Source organism: Rhagoletis zephyria, unplaced genomic scaffold (genome assembly GCF_001687245.7).
Source record: "Rhagoletis zephyria isolate East Lansing unplaced genomic scaffold, Rhagoletis_zephyria_1.1 Rzeph_scaffold_01607, whole genome shotgun sequence".
In the NCBI taxonomy this organism is placed as follows: domain Eukaryota; kingdom Metazoa; phylum Arthropoda; class Insecta; order Diptera; family Tephritidae; genus Rhagoletis; species Rhagoletis zephyria.
The window spans coordinates 31,080-57,513 of NW_016158691.1; the positions used below are offsets into that span (position 1 = coordinate 31,080).

The following is a 26,434-nucleotide window of genomic DNA, read 5'->3' on the forward strand; positions in this document are numbered from 1 at the left end:
TACAGCCTGCAGACCAAGACGAAGGCGCTGGACTGTTCCTTTTTTGATGTAATTAAAGTTGTTGTGGCCTTTTCTATTAAAATCAAACTCTAAGAAACTAAATCAACTTCAAATCATGTCAAACAACATAAAAAATATAAAACAAAATAATAAAACTAAATACATTGGAAAAAAACAAAAATGAATTTTAACAAATGCTCGGAGGGGTGATCAATCCCGGGTCTAACTGAGTTGTAGGGAGCTTTATAGAGTCAATGGATATGTAGGTAGATACATAGATATTCAAATAAGATTTGCCCCACGACCTGCCAATCCATTGTGCCTTTGCATACTCGTCACAGCTATTATTTTAACTTTAAATCCTTCAGAAAGTTCAGCAGTTTCGAGGGTAGGGAGTGAAAATACTCAGGCTATAACCATAGTCTAAACTTATCTCACATTTTTTTGCAGATAGCGTCACATTCAATGAGAATTTGTTATGGTGGTGTCGCACTGGTCGAGTGGCAAAATTAACAAAGCATATACAGTTGCCTTCTAAGTCTGCAGTGTCCTGTGCGGATACCTTTTAGTATTCTAAGTGTTTCCTTTGTAGGCTGATTAGAAGTAGGAAGCTCTTCCTGTCATCCCCTCCCAACAACTCTTTGCATGTCGCAGTCCTACTGAGATCCCTCAGTGCGTTCCTTTTCTTCCTAAGCACCTTCTAATGGCTGCAACCTCTTTTACTGGACATTCCGTTTTCCGTAAGGGGCGTCAGAACTTAAATCCTGAGGGTGCATGCCCGGGCTACATGCTGGATGCATCAAATCTCTTTTTTCAGGCTCTTTAATTTTTGTGCAGTATGTCAAATCTTGTTAAGAGAAATTAGGGCGTTTCGTAGAGAATTTACAGCAGGGTCAAGCTTTCCTTAAATAATGAGACTAAATAAAAGAAAAATTAAACATCTGGGATCTCTGGATCTTATGCAAAAACATCACGTGATTTTTGTGAACAAACTGGCAATTGAAGAAACGTTGCAGAAAATCAAGTAAAAGTTCCCTATATGATTCACAATTTCTATCATTAACTTCCACCAAATATTTAGTTCATTTTAGAGGGCATACGTTTTATTACCAACGTAACATATCGACGGTACCTTGGCAGAACCGCATACACTCTCAAATAACACTTTCTAACAAAAAAAATTTGTTAATAAAAAAAATATATTTTGTAGAACTTTTAGAGCTGAATATTAAAGAATAAGTACTTTTTAGTTAACTGACAATAAAATATAAAGAACCATTGTGTTTTAAGGCCTATTTTGAATTAATTTTATTTCTGAGATGCGGTAAGTCCTGGCTATTTCAAACTTGCACTTTAATATTTAAATTGAATGGGCTACAAAACTACATACCTAAAACTTTCTGAGAATTCTACTTAAAAAGCTTGAGATTTTTTTTGAATTGCACAAAATGCGAAACTTGTATCTAACTATATGATTTTTGTTAAAGCATGAACTATATTTTAATAAAAATGTGTATAAAATTGCATAACAAAAAAATAAGTTGTTAAAATTTGTCGATATGTCGTGAGCTTATAACTTTGACGCGGGTTATATTTAGTGCGTAGTATTTGCTTAACATACCGCGTCATAACGTTGATTCTTCGAATTGACAAATCAACTACACAATTTGGCACATTTGTCTGAGGTGCTTGGTTGGTACTTTCACTTAGTTCTCACATTTACGTGGGATATTCTTTAGCGCAATTTTCAACACTTGTGACGATAATACTACCTTGGCCGCGTCACTACTTTCCGACTACGTATCATTTATTTGTACATATATATTTGTACGTGTGCATAAATATTTGTGTACTCGCATATTTCATCATAAAAACATGCATAAATATTTTTAAAATATTAACTATATAAATAAGTACAAAGTACATTGGAAAGTTTTTCAATACTTAATTTTGAACACCACCGCTTTCGTACTCAAATTGTCGTCAATTTATTCAAGAGTTTTGCGTGACTTATTTACGCAAAAGATGTGCTAATCATTTTGGATTTATTTTGATAGATATTTTATGGCTTACCCAAATTTTGCTACATGAATTATTTAAATATTTGATGGTTATGTTGTTGCTACAGCAGAAAAATGTGAACACCTGGCGGTTCGATTGATGAAATGTGTTGAGTTTTTGAGTTTGAAAGAATTTATTTTGGAGAAAACGAGTAGTGCATTTCGATGTTAAATAGTTATTCTTATTTTCATATAGTGTTAATCAGAAGTGGGTGGGGAAAGAGGTATGAGTTATTTAGTAGAACTTATGTGGTTAAGTGTATCAGTTGAAAGCTTGTTGGTTCAATTGGATTAGCGTTGTTGTAAAGCAGTGGCAATACCCAAATTTCTACCTCAAAATGTGGTTGAAATCCTACTAATGGTACCGTCCAAGCCTCAAAAATTAGTCCAACATTGCTTTTATTATAAAAGGTAAATGTTTCATGATAGAAATGAAAGAAGAATTACAAGTTTTCAATTAAAAACGCAGAAATGTCTGTATCGTACATATATCGATTAACAATAGCTCATTTGAAGCTACTGTGTCTTCATTTTTACAACAGGAACCTATGTAATCTGTAAAGCTGTTTTTGTCGAGCTTTTGTTTTTTTTTGCATTAAGACTACGGTGACCATCTGTCCTGTATTAACCGGGAGAGTCCTCTTTTTTGACCCATCCCAGCAAAAAACACGATTACCACAGAAGCGAAAGTGGAAACGAGCTAGGCGATGGGAATCGCTTACCCTTTCGCTTCAGGAAGGCCTTATTTTAACATGGGCATGTCATTGGCGGTAAGCCCTTACCCGCAGCATTACCTTCAAACGAAGGGAGAACGCATGGATAAACAGAATCCAGAGAAGCGAACAAAGAATGCCTTACAGAGAAACTAATGTAGAATGCCCAGATAAGTATATACTTATTTACATATATTAAATCAGAAACTGAGTTAAAAGATTAAAATTAATTAAAATTTGTATAAACCAGTTTTTATACATACATATGTATGTATTTGGGTATTTAGATTTTACTTAAAAATCGGTATATACATACATGCATATTTAATTAAGCTTAAAATTGTACTTCCTCACTCATGTACTTCACTTCATTGACTGACTTCAACTTCGCTGCAAATTGAACAAAGCAAAACACGATTTTTATGCGAGACAAATTTCCACAGAAACTAACGGTAGAAAAAGATTTTTTGGATATTCATTCTATAGGCCCGTTTACATACAACTTTGGCGTTGCGTTGGCGTTGGCGTTGGTTTGACAGAACGCACGTTAAAAGTATGCTTGCTACAATGAACGCTTGGCGGCGAATCCTTGGGCCACTAAATTAACATATTAACGACAGATAAATTAATATTTCATATCAATAATTGCATTAAAAACGATATTTCTTGCCCGCACTTGATTAAAAAGGAAAAATATTTCACATAATTTTATTTATTCGCAACAGCTGACGAGCGACGCACGCGAAAAGTTGAGAGTTGGCCATCTTTTTGCTTTGTGTTGGCGTGAGCGTTGTCGAATTTTGGCTATGTGGACGGCTGCATTTGAATTCATGTATTCATAGTCAGCTGTTGAAGCGACGCCAACGCCAACGCAACGCCAAAGTTCTATGTAAACGGGCCTTATTTTTCAGCTGACTACGATGCAGCATTCTACTTTGCATTCCCCGAAATGAAGCAAAGAAGCGAAATAAAAAAAAATATTGTAGGACATTCTACTTTGCATGCCCTGAAATGAAGCAAATAAGCGAAAAAAATAAAATGTTTTAGGACATTCTACTTTGCATTCCCTGAAATGAAGCAAAGAAGCGAATTAAGAAAGAAATATTATAGGACATTCTACTTTGCATTCCCCAAAATGAAACAAAGAAGCGAAATAAATAAAATATTGTATGACATTCTACTTTGCATTACCTACAATGCCTAAAAGAAGTGAAAAAATTCGAAGGCATTACAACGCTATGCCTTCTAGAACACGTTACCACTAAAAGCGATTACCGATTTTTTGCTGGGATTGTTCTGGTAATTTATTTATTTTTTACGGGACGCCAAATATTCTGTATTTCTTTTAATGTCCTGTATTTGTCCCATATTCGGTGTTTCGACGCCTTAACAGCTCATTAAAATGGCATGACTATGCACGAGTTTTAAGTGGTGTTGGTATATGATCGTAATTTTCTTCATAAATAGTTATTATTTCCTAGTCTGAATGTCTGTGATTCGAATCGAGGAATACAGACAGTGACCAAAATTAGAAATTAGGACTCGACAGTTTAGTAAATTTTGGCTATTTTTCTTAGTTTATTTAGTTATTGTTTAGGCGCGACTGCTAACACCGGGCGCCTTAATTCGTGTTATGTACTGCTGCATGTGCAAGAATTTCCTTTATGCAATTTATGAAATTTTTGCACATGCACTTCTCAACTGCCATGTAATTGAACTTTCTTAAGTTTCAATAAGATGGCACTTCAAAGTATGCTCTGCCTAGTCGGATGCATCCTCCGGACACTGCTTCCGGAGCATTCTGCGGACTCTGCATGGCTTACAACCATGCGGAGGTGGTAATAGTTGATTACCATTGGCCACAGTGCCTACCCACTACTTTTTGGTCCAATAAATATTTTTTTTATATATGTACATACATGCAAACATACTGGTCTCCCCTCTCACTGAGTTATTCAATGATTATTATTTATTTTATTAAGGTAAAGCTCTTTTCCTAACTAAAACCATATAATACCAAATTTCCCACTTTGTACAAAAAACTATAAAAATTAATTCTGCAATGTTTCACCAAAATTTCAAACTTTTTAACTAGAATCTTTAGAAAAAAATTTGGTTTGCAGTTTTGTAATTCATTAAAATTCAGTAAAATAAAGTGCAAGTGGAAATTGCTGCTCATTTGCTTCTCTTAAAAAAAAAAACATGGTCGTACTTTGTATGAACAAAACGCATAAAACCTTAAAAAAAAATTTCAAAAATTAATGGTAAGCCTTAGCGACTTAAAATTGCACTTTATTATACTAAGATTTAACGATTTTTTTTTAAACAAATTTTACGGGGTAAAAATCTCGAGAAAATTATCCTATAAATTTGTGATGTTATTAAAAGGATACTGTTTCAGTGCTAATACATCTAGGATCATTGAAGAAGGCTTTAAGATCTGTACGCTATTGTGGAAAAAATTTGCAAAATTATTTTTTGCCCCGTATTCGGCTCTCATAAATATGGTTACCGTAATTATGACACTCTTGCAGCAGTTGTACTCTATGTAGATTGCTGCACCTTCCGCCATTCGCGCGTTACGTATACGACACGTTAGTCAGTCACGAAAGCAAATATTGCCGTGACCACGCGTAACTGGCTATGGTTAGTCTTATAAATTTTGAAAATTCAAGCTCATATGCATGCCTATGCACAAATATACATATGTATACTCGGTTCATCTGTGTATGTGATCACCCTTATACATGTATGTAGGTTGTTTTATTTAAGTAATTAAGATTAATAGTTAAGAATACAAAAAGTATTTAAATGGCACTTCTTCAAATTGAATTAGCAAACTCTCGCCGACACGTCTTTTCGGTTTAATCGCCGTCATTCAACTCCCCTCGTCTTTCGTCGTTTTTCAAATCGTCTTCTCTCTTGCGTCTTCATCGTCTTCTCGTCGATACATGGCTGTTCACGTCTTCTTCTTGTTGAATGTAAGCTTCACAATATATTCCCACATTCGGCCATTCTGATTAAGTATTCGCCCCGAATGCTTCATCGCTATCTATGTCGTCGCCAACCCTGGGCCAGGGTTTTACATACTCTGCGCAAGTAGTTGTATTTTTCGGACCATCACTACTGCCCATCTTCTGTACGTCATACGCATTGTTGTGCTTAACTTTAACAATTTGGTAGGGGCCCAAAAACTTTGGCTGTAGTTTCAGGTTGCTACCAAACTGTGTTCGTTTTATGGTTACAAGGTCACCAACGTTATATCGCGTTGCACTCTTTCGTCGAAGATTATAGGTCTTCTTGTTTTCGCTTTGTAATTTTAAAATACTAGTTTTCGCCTGTGCTCGCAAATCATTTCGTTTGTCAGTGAACGTAGCCAAAATTTCTTTGTTGATGTAGTCTTGTAACTGAAGGTCTTGGTTGGTTCGCATTTTCGTACCAACCAGTAATTCAAACGGAGTCGTAGCAATGCTTCTACAGAATGTTGAGTTGATCGCTTGTTGTACTTTGCTGACATGCTTGTACCACTTGGATGGATCGTCGATGCTGAGCTTAGAGAGTACTGAAATAATGACTGCATTCAGTCTCTCCACTTGCCCATTCACGCGTGGTAGTCCTGTTGTAGTCTTTACCAACTTGATGCCTTCTGCTTCGCAATATTTCAAAAAATCTTGAGAGGTAAAAGCAGAACCCCTGTCCGAGATGATGTACGCTGGATTGCCAAACACCGCACTCTGGTTATTAAGACGTGTAATTACTTCGCTGGACGTTGTCGCTTTTGTTGGATACAGCCAGCAAAATTTCGTGAAAGAATCGATGACGGACAAAATGTGTTTGTAGTCTTTATGTGTTGACTCTAACGGACCCAAAAAGTCTATATGATAAGTAAACAATGGTACGTCTTCCTTCTGCAGTGGATGTAAAAACCCCTCTTGTTTGCCTCGTTTTCGATTTATGATGATGCACGGAATGCAACACTCGATGTACTCTTGAATTTTTTCATCTAAACGTGGTATGTGATACGTTCTGCAAATCAGCTCTTTCGTTTTTTTAGCTGCGAAATGACCTCTGTCATGTGCTTTTCCGATAATCTGCCTCTGCATAGATTTCGGAACTACTAGTAACTCGACGTCGTTAACTAACTTGTACAAAATACCGGCTTTAAGAAAATAGTCGTCGTATGTTTTTGTGTTGTCTTTGATAATTTCTTTTATCGCTTTTAATTTTTCGTCGCTAGCCTGTGCTTGTTCAATGCCCCTGCAAATGTTATGCTCGCTTATCGCCAACACTGGATACCTGCTGAGCGCGTCTACGTGCTTCATACGCGTGCCAGCACGATGCTAAACGGTATAGTCGTACTCTTGAAGGAAAAGGATCCAGCGAGCCACCCTCGTACACAAACTCTGCTTCTCAAGGGTTTTAGTAAAGGCATTACAGTCAGTGACTAGTTTAAAGTGGACGCCTAACACGTAGACGCGAAACTTCGTCAGGGCTTCTATGACTGCGAGTATTTCTAATTCATAGCTGGTATACTTTCGTTGTGCTTCTGTAGTCTTTTTGCTCATAAAATACACCGGGTGCAACTGGCTGTCTACCGGTGATTTTTGAAGCAAAACTGCCCCAAACCCGTCTATAGAAGCGTCTGTATGCACCTCAGTTTCGTACGACTGATTGTAAATGCTGAGCACTGGATTCTCGGTTAGAAGCTTTTTCAAATGATTAACCGCACCCTCTTCCTCTATACCCATGCTAAACTTTATGCTCTTTTTGGTCAACTCTGACAACGGCTTCGAAATTATTGCGTAGTTCGGGATAAACTTTCTGAAGTACCCGGTCAACCCCAGAAAACTTTCTAGCTGCTTCAATGTTTGCGGTACCTTAAAGTTAACTACTGCTTGAATCTTCTCCGGAGATGGATACAGCTTTTGATTCTCAATTATGTGACCAAGAAACTGTATACGCGTTTTCAAAAAATTGCATTTTNTTTTTTTTTTTTAATCTAAAATATCGAAATCGGAGATATCGATGTCTTTCTTAAAGCTTAAACAGACGGCAGCGTTCATCCGGATTAACTCGGATTTAATCCGGATCAACTTCAGTTAATTCCCGAGTTGATCCGGATCAACACTGCCGTCTGTTAACGCTTTTAGAGAAGAATTTTTTGTCGATATCGCAACTCCATACCAAGAATGATAGAACAAAAGATTGCCCTAATCGGGGTGAGAGCAACTGAGCAAGTGAACAAGTGGTGCGAAATAGTGATGTAAAACTAGCTAGAATTATACCTACTTTTCAGCTTCTTAAATTTGAACTTACATTTGATTAAACCACATTGTTTTAGGTACATAAGGGAATTTTTCTCTTATTTTTAAAGACATTTCAAATCTACAAAGAGAGTATTAGCGGTCCGCGGAAGGCGCCACCTTTGTTTCGCTGCATCGTGCTCCACACAATTTTTGAAAATCCAATATTTGAATTAAATTGTCGCCCGACGATCGCGTATTGATCTTGGCTTCAAATCTGTCTACTTAAGAAGAAAATAATCTTCAGCTAAAAGTGAGAAATAGAGAGATCCGGACGCTGCCGTGGGAAATGAGGTAATAGATTCCGATTGCTCCAAGGCAAGGGAGACAATGATCTGGCTTTTGAATAGGCAAACTGCTGTTCTTTGAAGCGTCGGATATGATCGGTGCCAGCAATAGGACTCAACGGTTTTTCACATTTTCTTAAGAGTTTTGAGGTGATTACAAATTTAGACATGGTATTGTAGGGGCAGCTTCTCTTCTTGCTATGAAAAGTGGCATTAAAATCAAAACAGAGGTAGTGTGAGCCTTTTCCAGGATTTGGTGAGCGAGCAGTGCAAATATTACCAATGTTAAAATTACTATGACTGAAGTCGTGCCGATATGGTGCAATCAGTTCGTTAGTAAAGGTTTTTAGTCTTTCACGCCATATTGTCTAAAGGGCCTTCAACGATATTTTAAGGAGGGTTATCACGCAATGAATGGTGCCACAACCGGATCACACTTCACTGTGATTGGACAAAGTCAATCTTTAGGCAATTAGTCTGAGATATATGGTGTTTAACAATCTCTTTAACGTCATAGCTTGGACTCTCAGGGCTTTGCTAATCTCAACTCGCCTTAAGTGCAGTTAATCGAGCTTCAACCCAAGGCTTGTAAAACCGCCAGCAGCGCTACTATTTAAAACATTTGAGAAGTATGTATCACTTTGCTACTTTATTTCTATTAAATTGAATTTCATTAAAATTGATCATTCATTTCCGTTATCCGCAAGTGCCACCATTAGCTCCGACGCTCCGCCAAAGAAGCTTCAGGAAGCAAACGACTCGCCTTTGCTTGCATACGCCCACACTCTCAGCCACATTTGCAATAAAGCAAAGGCAAATAAATTTTCTTATTTTATTTAAATGCAAACCATGCAAAGCGTCGTCTGCCCGCTCACTTGGCGCTCCACACCGCTAAAATATCTGGCATTTACAAAAAGTTGGGTGCGGCGGCATTTAAATTAATTATTTATTATGCGATACGGTGCTTCTTATAAAATTAATGAATGGAATGAGCTCAACGGCAAACAATATAAAACATATAAAATGTCTACAATGCACTATGGCGTACATAAATGAGGAGCAGAAGAATGTATGTATGTATGTATGTGTGTTTGTGGATGTGCGCGATATGGTGAGAGTAGGTGAGGCAAAGCTAACATCGCAATGGTGTTAGTTTGTGACCAACTACCAACTAAAAAGACAAGAAAGTTTTTGTTGTTGGTTGAGTCGCCACAGAAGAAAATGCCGCTAAAACTATCAGGCGTAAAGGAAAAACAGTAGCAAGCAGCAAGTGCTAGTGGCAATGGCAATGTCGTAGCTAGGACCTGCAAGAAATGAGTCGAACTCAATGCAAAAAAAAACTGTATGAAACTTGGAGTGAAGGAATAGCATAGAAAAGCTCAAAAATTTGTTGTGATGAGTGCGCTACATGCTAGGCAGGCAGAAATCAAAGAGAGAGAGAGAGAGACAGAGTGAATGTGAAGGTAGCTACTTAGATGGAATGCATGAGCAAGTGAGTGAAATTTTTGGTTGGGAATGAAGTTATTACATAGTCGCATAGTTCGAGAGTAGTGTGGTGAGTTGTTGTAGTGTGCGCCAACATCCTTTCGCACGGCAAGGATATTCCGTTTTACAAACGTATGCACACATATGTACGTATGTACATACATTCACTCCTATGCTTGTCGATGGGTTTTCCATTTTTTTATTGGCATCGGTAAAGTTGGACAGTTGTTTGGCTGGTTGGCGGGTTGGCAGGTTGCTTGTGTTTGCGGCTAACGCAGGCTGACTATGGTTGTACGAGTACTATAAAATATGCGAATCGAAAATGAATAATAAATAAAGCGTTATATTACTTATATAAGAAATATAAAACTTGTGAGTAAGCCAATGCGCGCACACATGCAAACTCATTATATGTACATATATGTATGTATGTATGCACGTACCCAAGCGCAGACAGAAAGAAGATCGAATAATTGAAGACAAAGAAAAGTTGAAGAACAACGCGAAATGTGTTTATGTCCTGTGCATACCCTGCAGGGAAAGCTACTAGTTGATTGAACTACAATTTTACCAGTTTGCGTTTCAACCCAACTAGTTCACATTTTAACCTTTTTCAATGCTAGCGACTGGTTATTTTTTACATGGCGATATCCTTCGAGATGTCAATTGTCAAGCTATGCATCAGCATCTACTAGTAGAAATACTAGTAGCATCATACCAGTTGATGAGGTAGTCTGCCAATTCGTCCCCCGTGAAAAGCATAAGTATGCGTTTTTGCTCGCAGCGCTCCAACAGTCGCAATGGCCGACAGAGCAAAGCACTCGCGTGGTATACCTGAGGTCCCAGGTTCAAGTCCTGGCGCAGGGAACATTTTTTATTTTATGATGTTTTTTAATTAATTTATTTTTTATTTTATTTTATTTTTTATTTAGGGTTTTGTTCTCATTTTTAAATAAAAAAAAATAAAAATATATTTTTTTTATTTAAATTTTTTTTTTTAAATAAATATTTTTTATTTTTTTTAATTTCTTTGTTTATGGCACAAGCATTTCTTTCCACATGTGTGTTCTTTCTGCAATGCAATTAGATTTTCAGATTTGTTATTTATATTTAAATTGAAATAATTATTTTTAATTACATTGATTTAACTTTAAAAATCTTAACCACCTCCAAGCGGCCTCGAACTTCACGTGACGCCACAGCCGACATTTGTAAGAAAAGTAATTAATGTGGTTTTGGCAATTCAAAGGCAGATGCCGCTGAACGCTTAATTCTTCGAAATTGTCGAACTGGTAGGCACATACATACATACTAGTTAATGAACTAAAATTTTTTTCAATTGGTTTGGCATTTCACTACAGGGTACATATGCATATCTGGTGCCAAGAGTGAGGCCATACGATATGCGCTGCAGTATAGAGTTCGCTTGTGACGCTGTTGGTGGTGGTGGTGGTGTTGCTGGCAGGCCTCCCCTACGCTCGTAACGTATACGCCATGGAGTATGGAGAGTAAAATTAAAATTGCATTAGTTTCGAAGAAGGCGTATGTAAAATAGCAAAATTATACTTATTTTATTAAATTGCACGGCTATGCATATATGTACGTACATTACATTAGGGCGGCCCAAATAGGGTGCGCATGAAAATAAAGTTTTTGGAATTTTACTGCTGCCATCCCCAGTATCAAAGAATATGGAAAATAAGCAGGAAAAAATGTTGCACCACCCTAATGTACATACATATGTTATATACATATATGTACATATATTTACATAAACTTGGCTACATATTTTATCTTCTACGCTTGTAAGTTATGCATATGCATACGTATGTGGATAATAAATAATAGATGTTTTTGTATGTAGAAGTTGATTGTTGAATGTTTTATGGCAGTTGGAAGCAAATCAGCAGCAAGTCAGTGTGGGTTGCTAAAGAAAAAGTAATCAATACATTTTATAGGGAATTGTGCACAAGCGGCAGAGTTAATTAAATAAATTACTATAAGAATAGCATAAACTTTAATCGAAGATCGAAAGAGGGGGAAATGTGAATCCATGTGCTTTTTGTTAGACATGCCATTTGCGAGTAGGGTTGCCACCTGCCTAAAAACTGTAAATAGATTATTGTCTTCCAAAGTTTTTAACATGTGAGTACTAAAGAGAAGCCTTTTGAAGGCACTTCTATGCGGAAATTAATTCGCATAGGGTTACCAACTACAAATGTTATTATATTAATACAATTTATTAGTCGAATTATTTAAATAAAATAAAAATGTGCAATAGTACATATGTAATACACTACAACCTAAATCCCCAAGTAGTTTCAATACGTGTTGCCACCCATATAAATTGGATATATTTAATTAAGTAAACAAAACCGTTCTTACGAGAAAGCTTTAAATAAAAAAGTTTCAAAAAAGGGCTGCCACCTCTGTAAAAATAATAGGAATTAGAAATAATTAAAGAAGTAAACAAAACCTTTTTTACGAGAAAGCTTTAGCAAAACAAGTTTCTCAAAAAGGGTTGCCACCTATCAGAAAAAATTTATTGAATAAAATCACATCTGGCCTTTCGAAATTTTTAAAGTTTATGCGCAAGTTTATGTGCAGGGTTGCCACTTAAGAAAATTTATGGCAGTTTTTTCTTAATTTATTTTTGAAAGTAACAAAAGAGCTATACTATGCTATATAATACTATATTCATATTGAACTACAAAAAATTATTTAGAGAACTTAACTTTTATTTAGAGAACTTTTGTTACGAGAAATTTTATAAAATGTTTTGTTTTTTCAAAAAGGTTTGCCACCTATAAAAAAATGTATGGAATGCAAAAATATCTTAAAATCCACGCGCATCCGATCTTTCGAAATTTTTAAAGGCAACCAAGTTTTTGTGCAGGGTTGCCACTTAAAGAAAATTTAAAGCAGTTTTTTCCTCATATAATTTTTAAAGTAACTACATGGCCATACAAAATTGATATTAAACTAAAAAAAATTATTTAAAAACTAAGTACAACTTTTGTTACGAGAAGTTTTAACTAAAACATTTTTATTAAAAAGGTTTGCCACTTGTCCAAAAAATATGTATTGAGTAAAAATATATTTTATGATCCACGTGCATCAGACCTTTCAAATTTAAAAGGCAGACAAGTTTCTGATAAGGGAAAATTTAAAAGAGAAAATTTATAGAAGTTCTTATAAACATATTTTTGAACGTAACTGTATGGACACACAAAATAAATATTAAACTACATAAATATGTATTTTTCGCAATTTTAACTCAAAAGGCTAGCCTCTTTTGACTAACAAAATTATGGTGAATTATTATGATGAAAATTTACCTTCGAAACTTTTCAGAAACGAAAAAGTTGCAACAAGAGCATGAAAATAATAGTTCGGAAACCACAAAAAGTTAGTATTTAAAAAAATTATACGGAGTGGGTTCTTCAAGATAGTTGAATAAAATCTCTAATAAATTGTCCACAGTGCGCTGTGTAAAGGACAAAAAAAAGCCACCAAAATTGAGTACTTGATCAACATAAAAACATATCTTCTAAAAAACGTTAATGTTTTCCCCTTTTGCAACACAATTCCTTTTTATTTTTATTTGTCTTACACATCCAGAATTCCAAAGAAAAAGTTTAATTACATTTGCGTGTGTCGGCTACATTCGAAATTAATGAGTAAGCGGGTATTTAAGAACATGAGTTGTACACGGACAGACACACACTAGACACTCGGTCACTTAAGCAATGCAAAATAGCAGGCAAAAAGCTTGAATCTTCCACATTTAGCAAGCGCCTTTATTTTCTGTGGAAAACGGAAGTTTTAACTACTATTAAAATTCACATCCGTTGCCACAAATCCCAGGCAAACTGTGCCGTCGCAAAAGATTGCATGCTACAAAGAACAGAACAGCAGCAGCAATGGCTTGGCGAAAAAAGTAACAAAAAAAAAAACTCAAAACCAAAAATAAAAAGAAGCAAATAAGAAACAAATTTGCAAAAGCAACAGCTAAGCAAATTATATGTAGCCGCAGCTGGTGCTAGCGCCTAAAAGGCTGCATTTCCGTTACGCTAAATGCTAAGCGTTGTGAAAGCCACAGCTTAAGCGGCTAAAGCTACCGCAGGCAGGCAAACATACATACATTGCATAGTGTAGAAATAAAATTAACAAGATAAATTGTTCTGCTTACTGCTCAATTGTTTGGGCGCTTTTCCGCGCGCACATTTTTGCTGCCACGCCGCTATTTTGTTTGAAATTTATTAATAAACGTGCAACATTTGCATACAAGCTGTGCGGTGCAAGTGCAGTGAAAAAAATGTAATTCAGTAAAAACTAAAAAAAAAAACGTGAAATGCAATGCTAAAGTGTGGAAAAGGAAATGGCTTAGCGAGGAAGCAACTAATTCCGCTTTAAATAAATCGCTATTCTCGCAGGATAAGCAAAAGCGAAGCCAGCAGCAAAAAATGAAAATATGGAAGATTTGTTTGTGAAGCAGCAGAAAAGCAGTTAAGCAGTCAGGTGTTGTTCGGAACAAAAACAAAATAAAAAAAATAAAAATGCTGCAAGGCTATTGTTGCATGTTGCACACTACACCCTACACCTACATACATATGTAGCCGCTTGCTTTGCTACTTTATTACATTGTTGACTGCTTTTTGTGGCGGCAACAAATTGATGTTCGTTTCGTGCCAGCGTTAAATATGCAATGAAATGTCTGCAAAGGAAAGTAATAAACTCCGCCGACCAGCGCGGCCACATGGCGCACGGCCTGCCGCCTTCGCCTGGCTGGCAATGACCAATTGAAGCGACTGCAGCTTTTTTTCTTCAATGCTTAGCCGGGAAGCTTTTGTAAGCCACAGCGCTGCATAGTCATAGTTGGTTGCCTGTTCAACGCCTATTGAGGCAAAAGCGCGAGCTGGTCATAACTGTTTTTGGTTCTTGTTTTTTTCGCTTGATATTTTTTTTGTTTCGAAGCAGCTGCTGTGCGCGGCTGCTTTCGCCGAGTTCCTGAGCATATAAATATAGACAAGCGGAAAATGTTATGCAATTTTTTCTCTTCGATATTTATGTTATAAACATGATCACGTGCTCGCTATACATATTTCAGAGGAAAAGACGAATTTTATTTTTCACTAAAAAGGATGAGGAGNGCTTGAATCTTCCACATTTAGCAAGCGCCTTTATTTTCTGTGGAAAACGGAAGTTTTAACTACTATTAAAATTCACATCCGTTGCCACAAATCCCAGGCAAACTGTGCCGTCGCAAAAGATTGCATACTACAAAGAACAGAACAGCAGCAGCAATGGCTTGGCGAAAAAAGTAACAAAATAAAAACTCAAAACCAAAAATAAAAAGAAGCAAATAAGTAACAAATTTGCAAAAGCAACAGCTAAGCAAGTTATATGTAGCCGCAGCTGGTGCTAGCGCCTAAAAGGCTGCATTTCCGTTACGCTAAATGCTAAGCGTTGTGAAAGCCACAGCTTAAGCGGCTAAAGCTACCGCAGGCAGGCAAACATACATACATTGCATAGTGTAGAAATAAAATTAACAAGATAAATTGTTCTGCTTACTGCTCAATTGTTTGGGCGCTTTTCCGCGCGCACATTTTTGCTGCCACGCCGCTATTTTGTTTGAAATTTATTAATAAACGTGCAACATTTGCATACAAGCTGTGCGGTGCAAGTGCAGTGAAAAAAATGTAATTCAGTAAAAACTAAAAAAAAAAACGTGAAATGCAATGCTAAAGTGTGGAAAAGGAAATGGCTTAGCGAGGAAGCAACTAATTCCGCTTTAAATAAATCGCTATTCTCGCAGGATAAGCAAAAGCGAAGCCGGCAGCAAAAAATGAAAATATGGAAGATTTGTTTGTGAAGCAGCAGAAAAGCAGTTAAGCAGTCAGCTGTTGGCGGAACAAAAAAAAAAAAACAAAAACAAAATGCTGCAACGCTATTGTTGCATGTTGCACACTATACCCTCTACGCCTCTCTATGTAGNTTCCGCTTTAAATAAATCGCTATTCTCGCAGGATAAGCAAAAGCGAAGCCAGCAGCAAAAAATGAAAATATGGAAGATTTGTTTGTGAAGCAGCAGAAAAGCAGTTAAGCAGTCAGGTGTTGTTCGGAACAAAAACAAAATAAAAAAAATAAAAATGCTGCAAGGCTATTGTTGCATGTTGCACACTACACCCTACACCTACATACATATGTAGCCGCTTGCTTTGCTACTTTATTACATTGTTGACTGCTTTTTGTGGCGGCAACAAATTGATGTTCGTTTCGTGCCAGCGTTAAATATGCAATGAAATGTCTGCAAAGGAAAGTAATAAACTCCGCCGACCAGCGCGGCCACATGGCGCACGGCCTGCCGCCTTCGCCTGGCTGGCAATGACCAATTGAAGCGACTGCAGCTTTTTTTCTTCAATGCTTAGCCGGGAAGCTTTTGTAAGCCACAGCGCTGCATAGTCATAGTTGGTTGCCTGTTCAACGCCTATTGAGGCAAAAGCGCGAGCTGGTCATAACTGTTTTTGGTTCTTGTTTTTTTCGCTTGATATTTTTTTGTTTCGAGGCAGCTGCTGTGCGCTGCCGCCTTCGCCGAGTTCCTGAGCACATAAATATAGACAAGCGGAAAATTTTATGCAATTTTTTCTCTTCGATATTTATGTTATAAACATGATCACGTGCTCGCTATACATATTTCAGAGGAAAAGACGAATTTTATTTTTCACTAAAAAGGATGAGGAGGAAAAACTCAGCTAATATGCTGACAAATGAGGTATAGCTGTAGCATAATTTCGTTTTTGTTTTTTTTTTTTAGTTGACTTTGAAGCTGAGAAATTTGCGCTAAATATTTGACATTAAGTGGCACGTTAGTGGTAGTTGCAACACGTCTCGTTTACAGCGTGTAAAACTGCTTACGTGCTTNTTATGCAATTTTTTCTCTTCGATATTTATGTTATAAACATGATCACGTGCTCGCTATACATATTTCAGAGGAAAAGACGAATTTTATTTTTCACTAAAAAGGACGAGGAGGAAAAACTCAGCTAATATGCTGACAAATGAGGTATAGCTGTAGCATAATTTCGTTTTTTTTTGTTTTTTTTAGTTGACTTTGAAGCTGAGAAATTTGCGCTAAATATTTGACATTAAGTGGCACGTTAGTGGTAGTTGCAACACGTCTCGTTTACAGCGTGTAAAACTGCTTACGTGCTTATAAATAATATACATTAACAGACACACACACATACGCATGTCTACAAGGAAAAGAAGTGCCTTGAGAATTTACATATGTATGTGCATTAGGGTGGTAGAAAAATGCGTGTGAACAAGTAATGCCGGAATTTTAATGCTCTCACCCCCTAGGATTTCTCTGTAGCGAGAAAACATGCCCCTGTTTTTTTTTTTATTTCCAAATCAAAAAATATTTAGAGGTCGCTCTTCGGAAAACTTCCGATATTAATAACCAATTGTTTAAGTTACCACTTTTTAATACTATAGAGTTTTTATGGGTTCCCTCATTGGATCTTTTTTGGTGTTTTTGAGGGGCTTATAAAAAATAACTAACATTAAGTAATGGTTAAATAAATAATTACGTGNTTTTTTTTTTTTTTAGTTGACTTTGAAGCTGAGAAATTTACGCTAAATATTTGACATTAAGTGGCAAGTTAGTGGTAGTTGCAACACGTCTCGTTTACAGCGTGTAAAACTGCTTACGTGCTTATAAATAATATACATTAACAGACACACATACACGTATGTCTACAAGGAAAAAAATGCCTTGAGAATTTATGTATGTATGTGCATTAGGGTGGTAGAAAAATGCGTGTGAAAAAGTAAAGCCGGAATTTTAATGCTTCCATCCCCTAGGATTTTTCTGTAGCGAGAAAACATGCCCCTGTTTTTTTTTTTTTTCCAAATCAAGAAATATTTAGAGGTCGCTCTTCGGAAAACTTCCGATATTAATAACCAATTGTTTAAGTTACCACTTTTTAATACTATAGAGTTTTTATGGGTTCCCTCATTGGATCTTTTTTGGTGTTTTTGAGGGGCTTATAAAAAATAACTAACATTAAGTAATGGTTAAATAAATAATTACGTGTTGTTATTGGAAGTCTCCTAAAGCAGAGAGGAAAGCAGAGTTTTACGTTCGTAAAATATTGGTTTTCAAGAATTCCATACAATTTCTACGAAAAGTTATTTTTTCCTATGTAAAATACATGGACAATTTTTAACGCTTTGAACGATTTCGAAATAAGAAAAACAATGGTAATTCTTTTGCGATATGGAACAGTCCTAGGACATGATAGCCTTAAAATTCCGACTTTAATTTTTTTTGGACCACCTTAATGTGCATACAATTTGCTGTACGGTACTAAAATATCCTTGCTCCATCCATGGCGGCTCACAAAGCGCTAACTGCTCGTATTCAAAAACATATCTAAGCTAGTAAACTAACATAACTCAGCTTGTATAGCTATGTTGCATATATATAATATATGCGTGTGAGTATATATGTGTATTTTCATATTGGTTGCACTGTGTAAAAAAAGCCATAAAGTATGTATATGAATAATTGAAATACATGTCGGAAGTATTTTTATGGCAAACGCGCGAATGAGTCTAAACAAGCTACATACATACATACATACATATGTAGTACCAAATGAACTTTATGCTGGCAAAACTCAAAGGTAGCAAAAGGTCGAGAAACAGTTNGCCATAAAGTATGTATATGAATAATTGAAATACATGTCGGAAGTATTTTTATGGCGCGAATGAGTCTAAACAAGCTACATACATACATACATAAATATGTAANAAAGTATGTATATGAATAATTGAAATACATGTCGGAAGTATTTTTATGGCAAACGCGCGAATGAGTCTAAACAAGCTACATACATACATACATACATATGTAGTACCAAATGAACTTTATGCTGGCAAAACTCAAAGGTAGCAAAAGGTCGAGAAACAGTTGAGATATGTAGGGCCCATATGATTCAAGAGTATTTATTATTACTTTTTAATTTACAAATATATACATATATCCATTGCAAAATAACAGGCCTGTTTTAGTGAGTGAATAAAGGTAGGAATAAGTGTAAACTACATGCTGCAGTTCTTTATGACAGTCGCTTTCTAGACAGTTTTATTGGTGAAGAAACCTGGCAATCGTTGCAAGCCGAGTCCTTTAAATTTTTGTGGTTTGAATTAACAATTCAATTTCTACAGGCAATAAAGCAACGCCAGGCTTAGTGAGAAAAACTACACAGATGTCCTGTGGCAGCTGTATTTATTACGTAAATACTTTTTTTTTGCATATTCCTTAAGTATGGATTAAGAAAGATTCCCATATGTCCACTGATTATTTTTTATTGCGAATTATCTGTACCATCAATGGAGGAGGCTGTCAATATGGGTCCCTATAAAATACAAAGTTATATGCTTTTGTTAATTTTGCAGCCACTTTCATTGAAATGAAAAACATTTTATGTAAGCAATAGTGGCTGCAGACTTCTAAGGTCTAGAAAGGTAGCTTTCTTATGCTGAATCGGATTGCTTTCCGGGCGAATTCTTGTCAAGATATAAGTACTTAGGAAAGCAGAGTTACATGGCAGATGAAACAAACTATCTAGAAGATTATATTACTAAACCGTTACAGTTTCTTCCAGTCGCGTTCAACTGCGTTTCCTTAACAGTATCTGAAAAATACTCAAAGTTTCAAAAAATATAGAAATAAAACTAGGAACCCGGAAATTCCTAAAAAAGGAAATACAAACACCAAGAACCACGTTAAATCCCGGGAGTATAAAGTCCAACTAAAATCAAGAAAAAATCATAAAAAAACTAAATAAATACAACAAATAATAAAAGAAAATTTACACAAAATAAAAACCGAATAATCCTCGTAAATGAAGAAAAGTAAAAAAAAATCTCAAAAGGGTAACTCTAAGAATCTCAAAAAATATTTTTAAAGTTCTCAGGAAATGAAAAAGGGAAAAACTTAGAAAAGAAAACAAAGAAAAGCAAAAAATTCATATCGTTCAAAATATTTTCTAAAAATTCAAGAAAAGTCTCTGAAGAAATCTAAAATATATACAAAAAATATTTTGAAAAATTAACGAAAACTCACCAAAAAAATCTTAAAAAGTTCTGAAAAAACTTTAAAAGTTCACAAAAAAGATAAAACACGGATAATCCCGAAAAGCACCGAAAAAGAGTCCATAAAAGGTCACAAAAAGAAAAACAAAGAATCCAGAAAAGTCAAACTAAGAATCCCGAAAGATTAAACAGGAGTAATCCAGAAAAGTCTCTAAACAAACCAGAAAAGTTCTAAAAACTTAAAAAAAAAATTGTGAAAATCCTGAAAAGTAAAAACACAGCTAAGTAAAAAAACAACGGAGAGCAAAACAAAAAGAATTCCGAAATATCACGAAATAAACTAGAAAATATCCAAAAATATTTCACCAAAAAGTCCCAGAAAAAAAAACGAAAGTTTAGAAAAAATTCGAAATTCTTAAAAAATTACATTCAACGAGCTTCCTAAAATTGTTGAATATAATTGCCTGTTTTTTTGAAATTTTTCAGGGGCTTGGGTGTTTTTTTAATAACATTTTTTTTAGTTTTTTCAGATTTTTTTTTAACTTATTTATTATTTTATAAGACCATAAATAAAAAAGGACATACTTTAAAAGCTTCGAATAATTAAAAAAAAAAAAAATCGAAAGGTATCAAAATAAATCAAAAACTTACGAAACATCTCTTAATTATCGATGTCTAAAAATAAAAAAGATAAAAGAGGAAGAGATATCATACTGATTCGATCTAGCTTGAAATAATAAAAATAGTGTTTCTTAAGTCATGAGAGGGTTCCAAGGATATCTACGAAAACACATTGTTTTTTTGACTTCAACTTTTATTTCAAAGGTTGGCAGACTTCATTCCATTGATCTACGCAATGGCTTCGAAACTTTTGATTATTCATATATTTTACTTATTTTAGTACAAACAAACTGAATACATTTCTAATCAAACTCTTTTTTTATATTTCAGGCANTGAGATATGTAGGGCCCATATGATTCAAGAGTATTTATTATTACTTTTTACTTTATAAGTAGTATATACATATATCCATTGCAAAATAACAGGCCTGTTTTAGTGAGTGAATAAAGGTAGGAATAAGTGTAAACTACATGCTGCAGTTCTTTATCATAGTCGCTCACTATACAGTTTCGTTGATGAAGAAACCTGGCAGTCGTAGCAAGCCGAGTCCTTTACATTTTTGTGGTTTGAATTAACTATTCAATTTCTACAGGCAATAAAGTAACACCAGGCTTAGTTAGAAAAACTACACAGATGTCCTGTGGCAATTTTATTTATTACTTAAATAAGTTTTTTTTTTCATATTCTTTAAGTATAGATTAAGGAATATTCCCATATGTCCACCGATTATTTTTTTATTGCAAATGATCTGTACCATCAACGAATAAGGCTGTCAATATCGGTTCCTATAAAATTCAAAGTTATATCCTTTTGTTAATTTTGCAGCCACTTTTATTGAAATGAAAAACATTTTATGTAAGCAATAGTGGCTGCAAACTTCTAGAAAGGTAGCTTTCTTATGCTGAATCGGATTGCTTTCCGGGCAAATTTTGTCAAGTGACTTTTTTCATATAAATAAAGCATAAGAATGGAGACTCAAGATTTAAGTAGATAGGATAGCAGAGCTACAGAGTAGATGAAAAAAAACTATCTAGAAGATTATATTACTAAACCGTTATACTTTCTTCCAGTCGCGTTGAACTGCGTTTCCTTAACAGTATCTGAAAAAAACTAAAAGTTTCAAAAAATATAGAAATAAAACTAGGAACCCGGAAATTCCTCAAAAAGGAAACACAAACACCAAGAACCACGTTAAATCCCGGGAGTATAAAGTCCAACGGAAGTCACGAAAAAATCATAAGAAAACTAAATAAATACAACAAAAAATAAAAGAAAATTTCCACAAAATAAAAACCGAATAATCCTCGTAAATGAAGAAAAGTACCAAAAAATCTCAAAAGGGTAACTCTAAGAATCTCAAAAAATATTTTTAAAATTCACAGAAAATGAAAAAGGGAAAAACTTAGAAAAGAAAACAAAGAAACGCAAAAAATTCATATCGTTCAAAATAATTTCTAAAAATTCCAGAAAAGTCTCTGAACAAATCTAGAATATATACAAAAAATATTTTGAAAAATTAACGAAAACTCACCAAAAAAATCTTAAAAAGTTCTGAAAAAAGTTTAAAAGTTCCCAAAAAAGTTAAAACACGGATAATCCCGAAAAGCACCGAAAAAGAGTCCATGAAAGATCACAAAAAAAAACAAAGAATACAGAAATGTCAAACTAAAAATCCCGAAAATTAAACAGGAGTAACCCAGAAAAGTTTCGAAACAATCCAGTAAAGTTCCAAAAACTTAAAAAAAAAATTGTGAAAATCCTGAAAAGTAAAAACAAAGCTAAGTAAAAAAAAACAACGGAAAGCAAAACAAAAAGAATTTCGAAATATCACGAAATAAACTAGAAAATCTCCAAAAATATTTCACCAAAAAGGCCCGGAGAGAACTAGAGTTTAGAAAAAATTCGAAATCCTTAGAAAATTACATTCAACAAGCTCCAAAAAATTTTTGAATATAATTGACTGTTCTTTGAAATTTTTTGACATTTTTCAGTGTTACGGGTGTTTTTTTTTAATAAAATTTTTTAGTTTTTTTAAGGATTTTTTTTTTAACTTATTTGTTATTTTATAAGACCATATATAAAACAGGGCATACCTTAAAAACTTCTAACAATTCAGAAAAAAAAAATCCAGAAGTACGAAGTAAATCAAAAACTTACGAAATATCTCTTTTATCGATGTCTAAAAACAAAAAGGATGAGATATCATACTGGCTCGATCTTGCTTGAAATAATAAAAATAGTGTTTCTTAAGTCATGAGAAGGTCATACTCTACAGTGAGAGAGGATTCCAAGGGTATCTACGAAAACACATTGTCTTTTTAACTTCAACTTTTATTTCAAAGGCTGGCAGCCTCCATTACACTGATCTACGCAATGGCTTCTTTTTCGAAATTTTTGATTATTCACATATTTTACTTATTTTAATACAAACATACCGTGACGAATACATTTCTAATGAAATTTTATTTTTATATTTCAGGCTAAAATGATTGAGAGCGGACATCCTTGGATGAGTGGTGCATCATCCTCTTCAGTAACCGGTTAGTTGAAAATAATGGAATTTTACTTTAAGCCAGTAGGTGCTTGGCAAAATAGAAATTTAAGCAAAAAATAACAATTTAAAAACCTCAAAAGTTTAGAAACATTTACCAAATCATCAATATTTTTTTTTAATTAATCTTCTTACTTTTCGCATTTAGTTATTTCTTAATAACACCATTCCCTACTTTTGTATTTCAAATTTACTATTTTCCCCTCTTCACTTCTTTTCGTTGTTCGTCTCAGCAGACAGTTACCAATATCAATTGCAGTCGATGTGGCAAAAATGTTGGAACACCAATCAGCAAAATCTGGTGCAACAATTGCGATTTCGTGAACGTGGCCCGCTAAAATCGTGGCGTCCCGAAGCAATGGCCGAAGCTATATTCAGCGTATTGAAAGAAGGTCTCTCACTCTCACAGGCTGCACGTAAATTCGATATACCCTACCCTACTTTCGTGCTGTATGCCAATCGTGTGCATAACATGTTGGGTCCCTCGCTGGATGGTGGCGCCGATCCGCGTCCGAAGGCGCGTGGACGTCCACAACGTATATTATTGGGCATGTGGCCGGAGGAACTGATACGTTCCGTTATAAAAGCCGTGGTATTTAGGGATTATCGTGAAATTAAAGAGGACTTGGGACACGTGTATGCCAATGGACAAATGCAAGGGGTAAGTTGGCGGAGGAGATTCTATCTGTGTACTTTGGCATTGAATATAAAGAGAGATGAAATGATTTTTGCAATACTCGTATAAAGATTTCAAAACTTCCATGGAGTGTTTGAGAAAGTTTCCTACTAGAAATATTTAAGAGCAGTGTTGCCTACTGAAAAACAATCAATTTGTGTAAAATTTGATAAAATAGAAGGCTAACTTGTTTTTAAAAAGGTGCAGCTTGCACTAATTTTTTGACAGAGTCACTGGTTACAGTTTTCATAAAGCTTAGTTTTCAAAGTAGAAAAAAACAAAAAAATTCTAATAAATTTAGATAACAAAATTTTGAAAAAATTTAAAAAAATGTTTCTGAAAAATTTTTTTTTTGTAAAAAAAAGTTCAAAAAGAAATACTTTTATAAAACCAAATTTCTTAAGGATTCCAGCAAAAAAACTTTAGGCAAAAAATATGTCTTAAAAAAATTAAAGACCACATAATTACCAAAATAAAAAACAAACTTTCACAATACATAATTTCTTGAAACGTAAAAAAAATTATTTCTAAAATATTCAATATATAGTAAATATTTTTTTTAAACTTTTGAAGTTGGTTTTATCAAAAAAATTTCTTTTTCAAATATTTTTTTTTTTTTTAATATTTTTATATCAAAAGAAAATGTTTCTTTCCTTTGGAAAATCTAGTTTTTAGAGTTAATCCATCATCATAAAACAATTTGGAAATAATATATTTTTAAGGGAGATATATGAAAATAATTATTTCTGACGAAAAAAATTACAAAAATTTTTTTTTTTAAAGAAACTAATAACAATGATTTTATGGAAAAATATATATTTCTAATAAAAAATACTTTATAAAACCCAGATTTCATAAAGTTTTCAGCAAAGAAGTATTTTTCAAAAGCATGAAGCAGAAGAAATAAACTTTCGTAAACCCAATTTCTTGAAAAATTTCCAAATAATTTTGAAAAATATTTTTCTATTATATGAAATCTGTATGTGTAAATATGTATAAGCATATTTTTTCAGAAATATTTTTTTTTTTTTACAAAAATGTATTTTATTTACAGATGTTAAAAGAAAATGCTTCCTTTTAATTTTTAGAAGAATACAAATAGTTTTGAGTGTGCAAAATTTCCCTATAATAATTTCTACTGTTTTTCTACCGCTATGTAGCCTCTATTGAAATATTATTCTCTAGCAGCATTTTTTAACCATCATTGCCTTCATTTCTACTACTTTCTCATTTTACTCACACATTTCTTCCCACTTTTCGTCTACTCCACAGGCCTCTCCTTTCGGTGCCGCTGGCAATGCAGCCGTTGCTGCCGCTGCGGCCAACGGTTACCACAACGCCGCCGCCAAGCTAGCCGCACAGAATGCCGCGCTCGCGCCACCCGATTCGCCCAGTCCACTCACCACCATGACCGAAACACTGCGCCGCCAAATAATGTCACAACAACAACAATCGCCCATTTCGCAAACGATGAACATGTACAAATCGCCAGCTTACTTGCAACGTTCCGAGATCGAAGATCAGGTATCGGCAGCGACAGCCAAGCAGCATGCAGAAGCGCGACGCGCATCCGATAGCATGCCCGATTTGAGCGCGCTTGGTGGGCTGATGGGTATACCCGGCTTGAATGTGATGCCCGCGCAGGCGGCCGCCTCGCGCGTCAGCCAAATGCATCAGAGTGGCGCCAACTATGCACGCGAGCGGGAACGTGAGCGCGAGCGGGAACGTGAACTAAAAGAAGCAATGCAAGCGCGTCAGTATGGCAATCAATCGCGTGGCTCCATCGGTGCTGGAAGTGGTGCTGCTGGCGGCGGTGGTAGTGGTGGTGGTGGTGGTAGCGGCGGTGGTAGTAGCGCTCAAAAGCTGCCAGTCACTGCAGTTGCGGCTGCTGCTGCCGCTGCTGCGGCTGATCCGGCCGCCGCCTATGCGCACTACAAGAGCAAGGAACACGCTACCAACTATGCATTCAATAAACGCTTTGCCGAGACGCTGCCGCCAGGTATTGACTTTGAGGCGATCGCTAATGGTTTGCTACAGAAATCGGTCAATAAAAGTCCACGCTTCGAAGACTTCTTTCCCAGTGAATTCTTTGGCAATGCTGAAGGCGCTGCCAGTGCTGGAGCGGCATATCCACCAACGCGCGAATCACCGCTAATGAAGATCAAGCTGGAGCATCAAGCGAGTGCTGAGGTGCCACATGAAGATTAAAGGAAATAAGGTGAGAGTGGCTGAGCAAAGGGGAATGGAATGGGGGGAAAGAAATGCTTCCTTTGTGTAGGAAAGCTTCCTTTGTGTAGGAAAGGGTAAGGCAATAATTTAGTCGTTCGTAGACTTACACATGCACGTAAATACATATACACACATACATACAAAAATGAGTTTATAGGGAATCAAGGTTGAAAGGAGGGAGAAAGAATTCTTTAAGAATACAAATTTTTGACTGCTATTTAACCCCAACGTTTGTAGGTTAGTTGATAAGCTTTAGGTATAGGTATCCAAATACAAATACACACACACAGTTGCAGGCACACATACATACATAGGTGTATGGCATAAATATGCCTATGCTATACACAATACTGAGTATACTTAAGGTCTTAAGTAAATATAAACAAAAATAGGATTAGTCG

General features: G+C 35.3%; 1 protein-coding gene across 2 annotated transcripts in view; it reads left to right on the forward strand.

Moving 5' to 3' along the window:
• bab2 (bric a brac 2) overlaps positions 1-26,161 on the forward strand; it is a 39,637-nt gene extending 13,476 nt beyond the window's left edge. Inside the window, exons 2-4 of one of the 2 annotated variants that reach the window (XM_017618370.1) lie at positions 23,057-23,117; positions 23,362-23,789; positions 25,077-26,161. In XM_017618370.1, coding sequence (XP_017473859.1) covers positions 23,057-23,117; positions 23,362-23,789; positions 25,077-26,012 — 1,425 coding nt within the window. In that variant the 3' untranslated portion in view covers positions 26,013-26,161. The remainder of the gene's footprint in view (positions 1-23,056; positions 23,118-23,361; positions 23,790-25,076) is intronic. The other variant, XM_017618371.1, reaches the window with a different exon arrangement.
• The last annotated feature ends 273 nt before the right edge of the window (positions 26,162-26,434 follow it).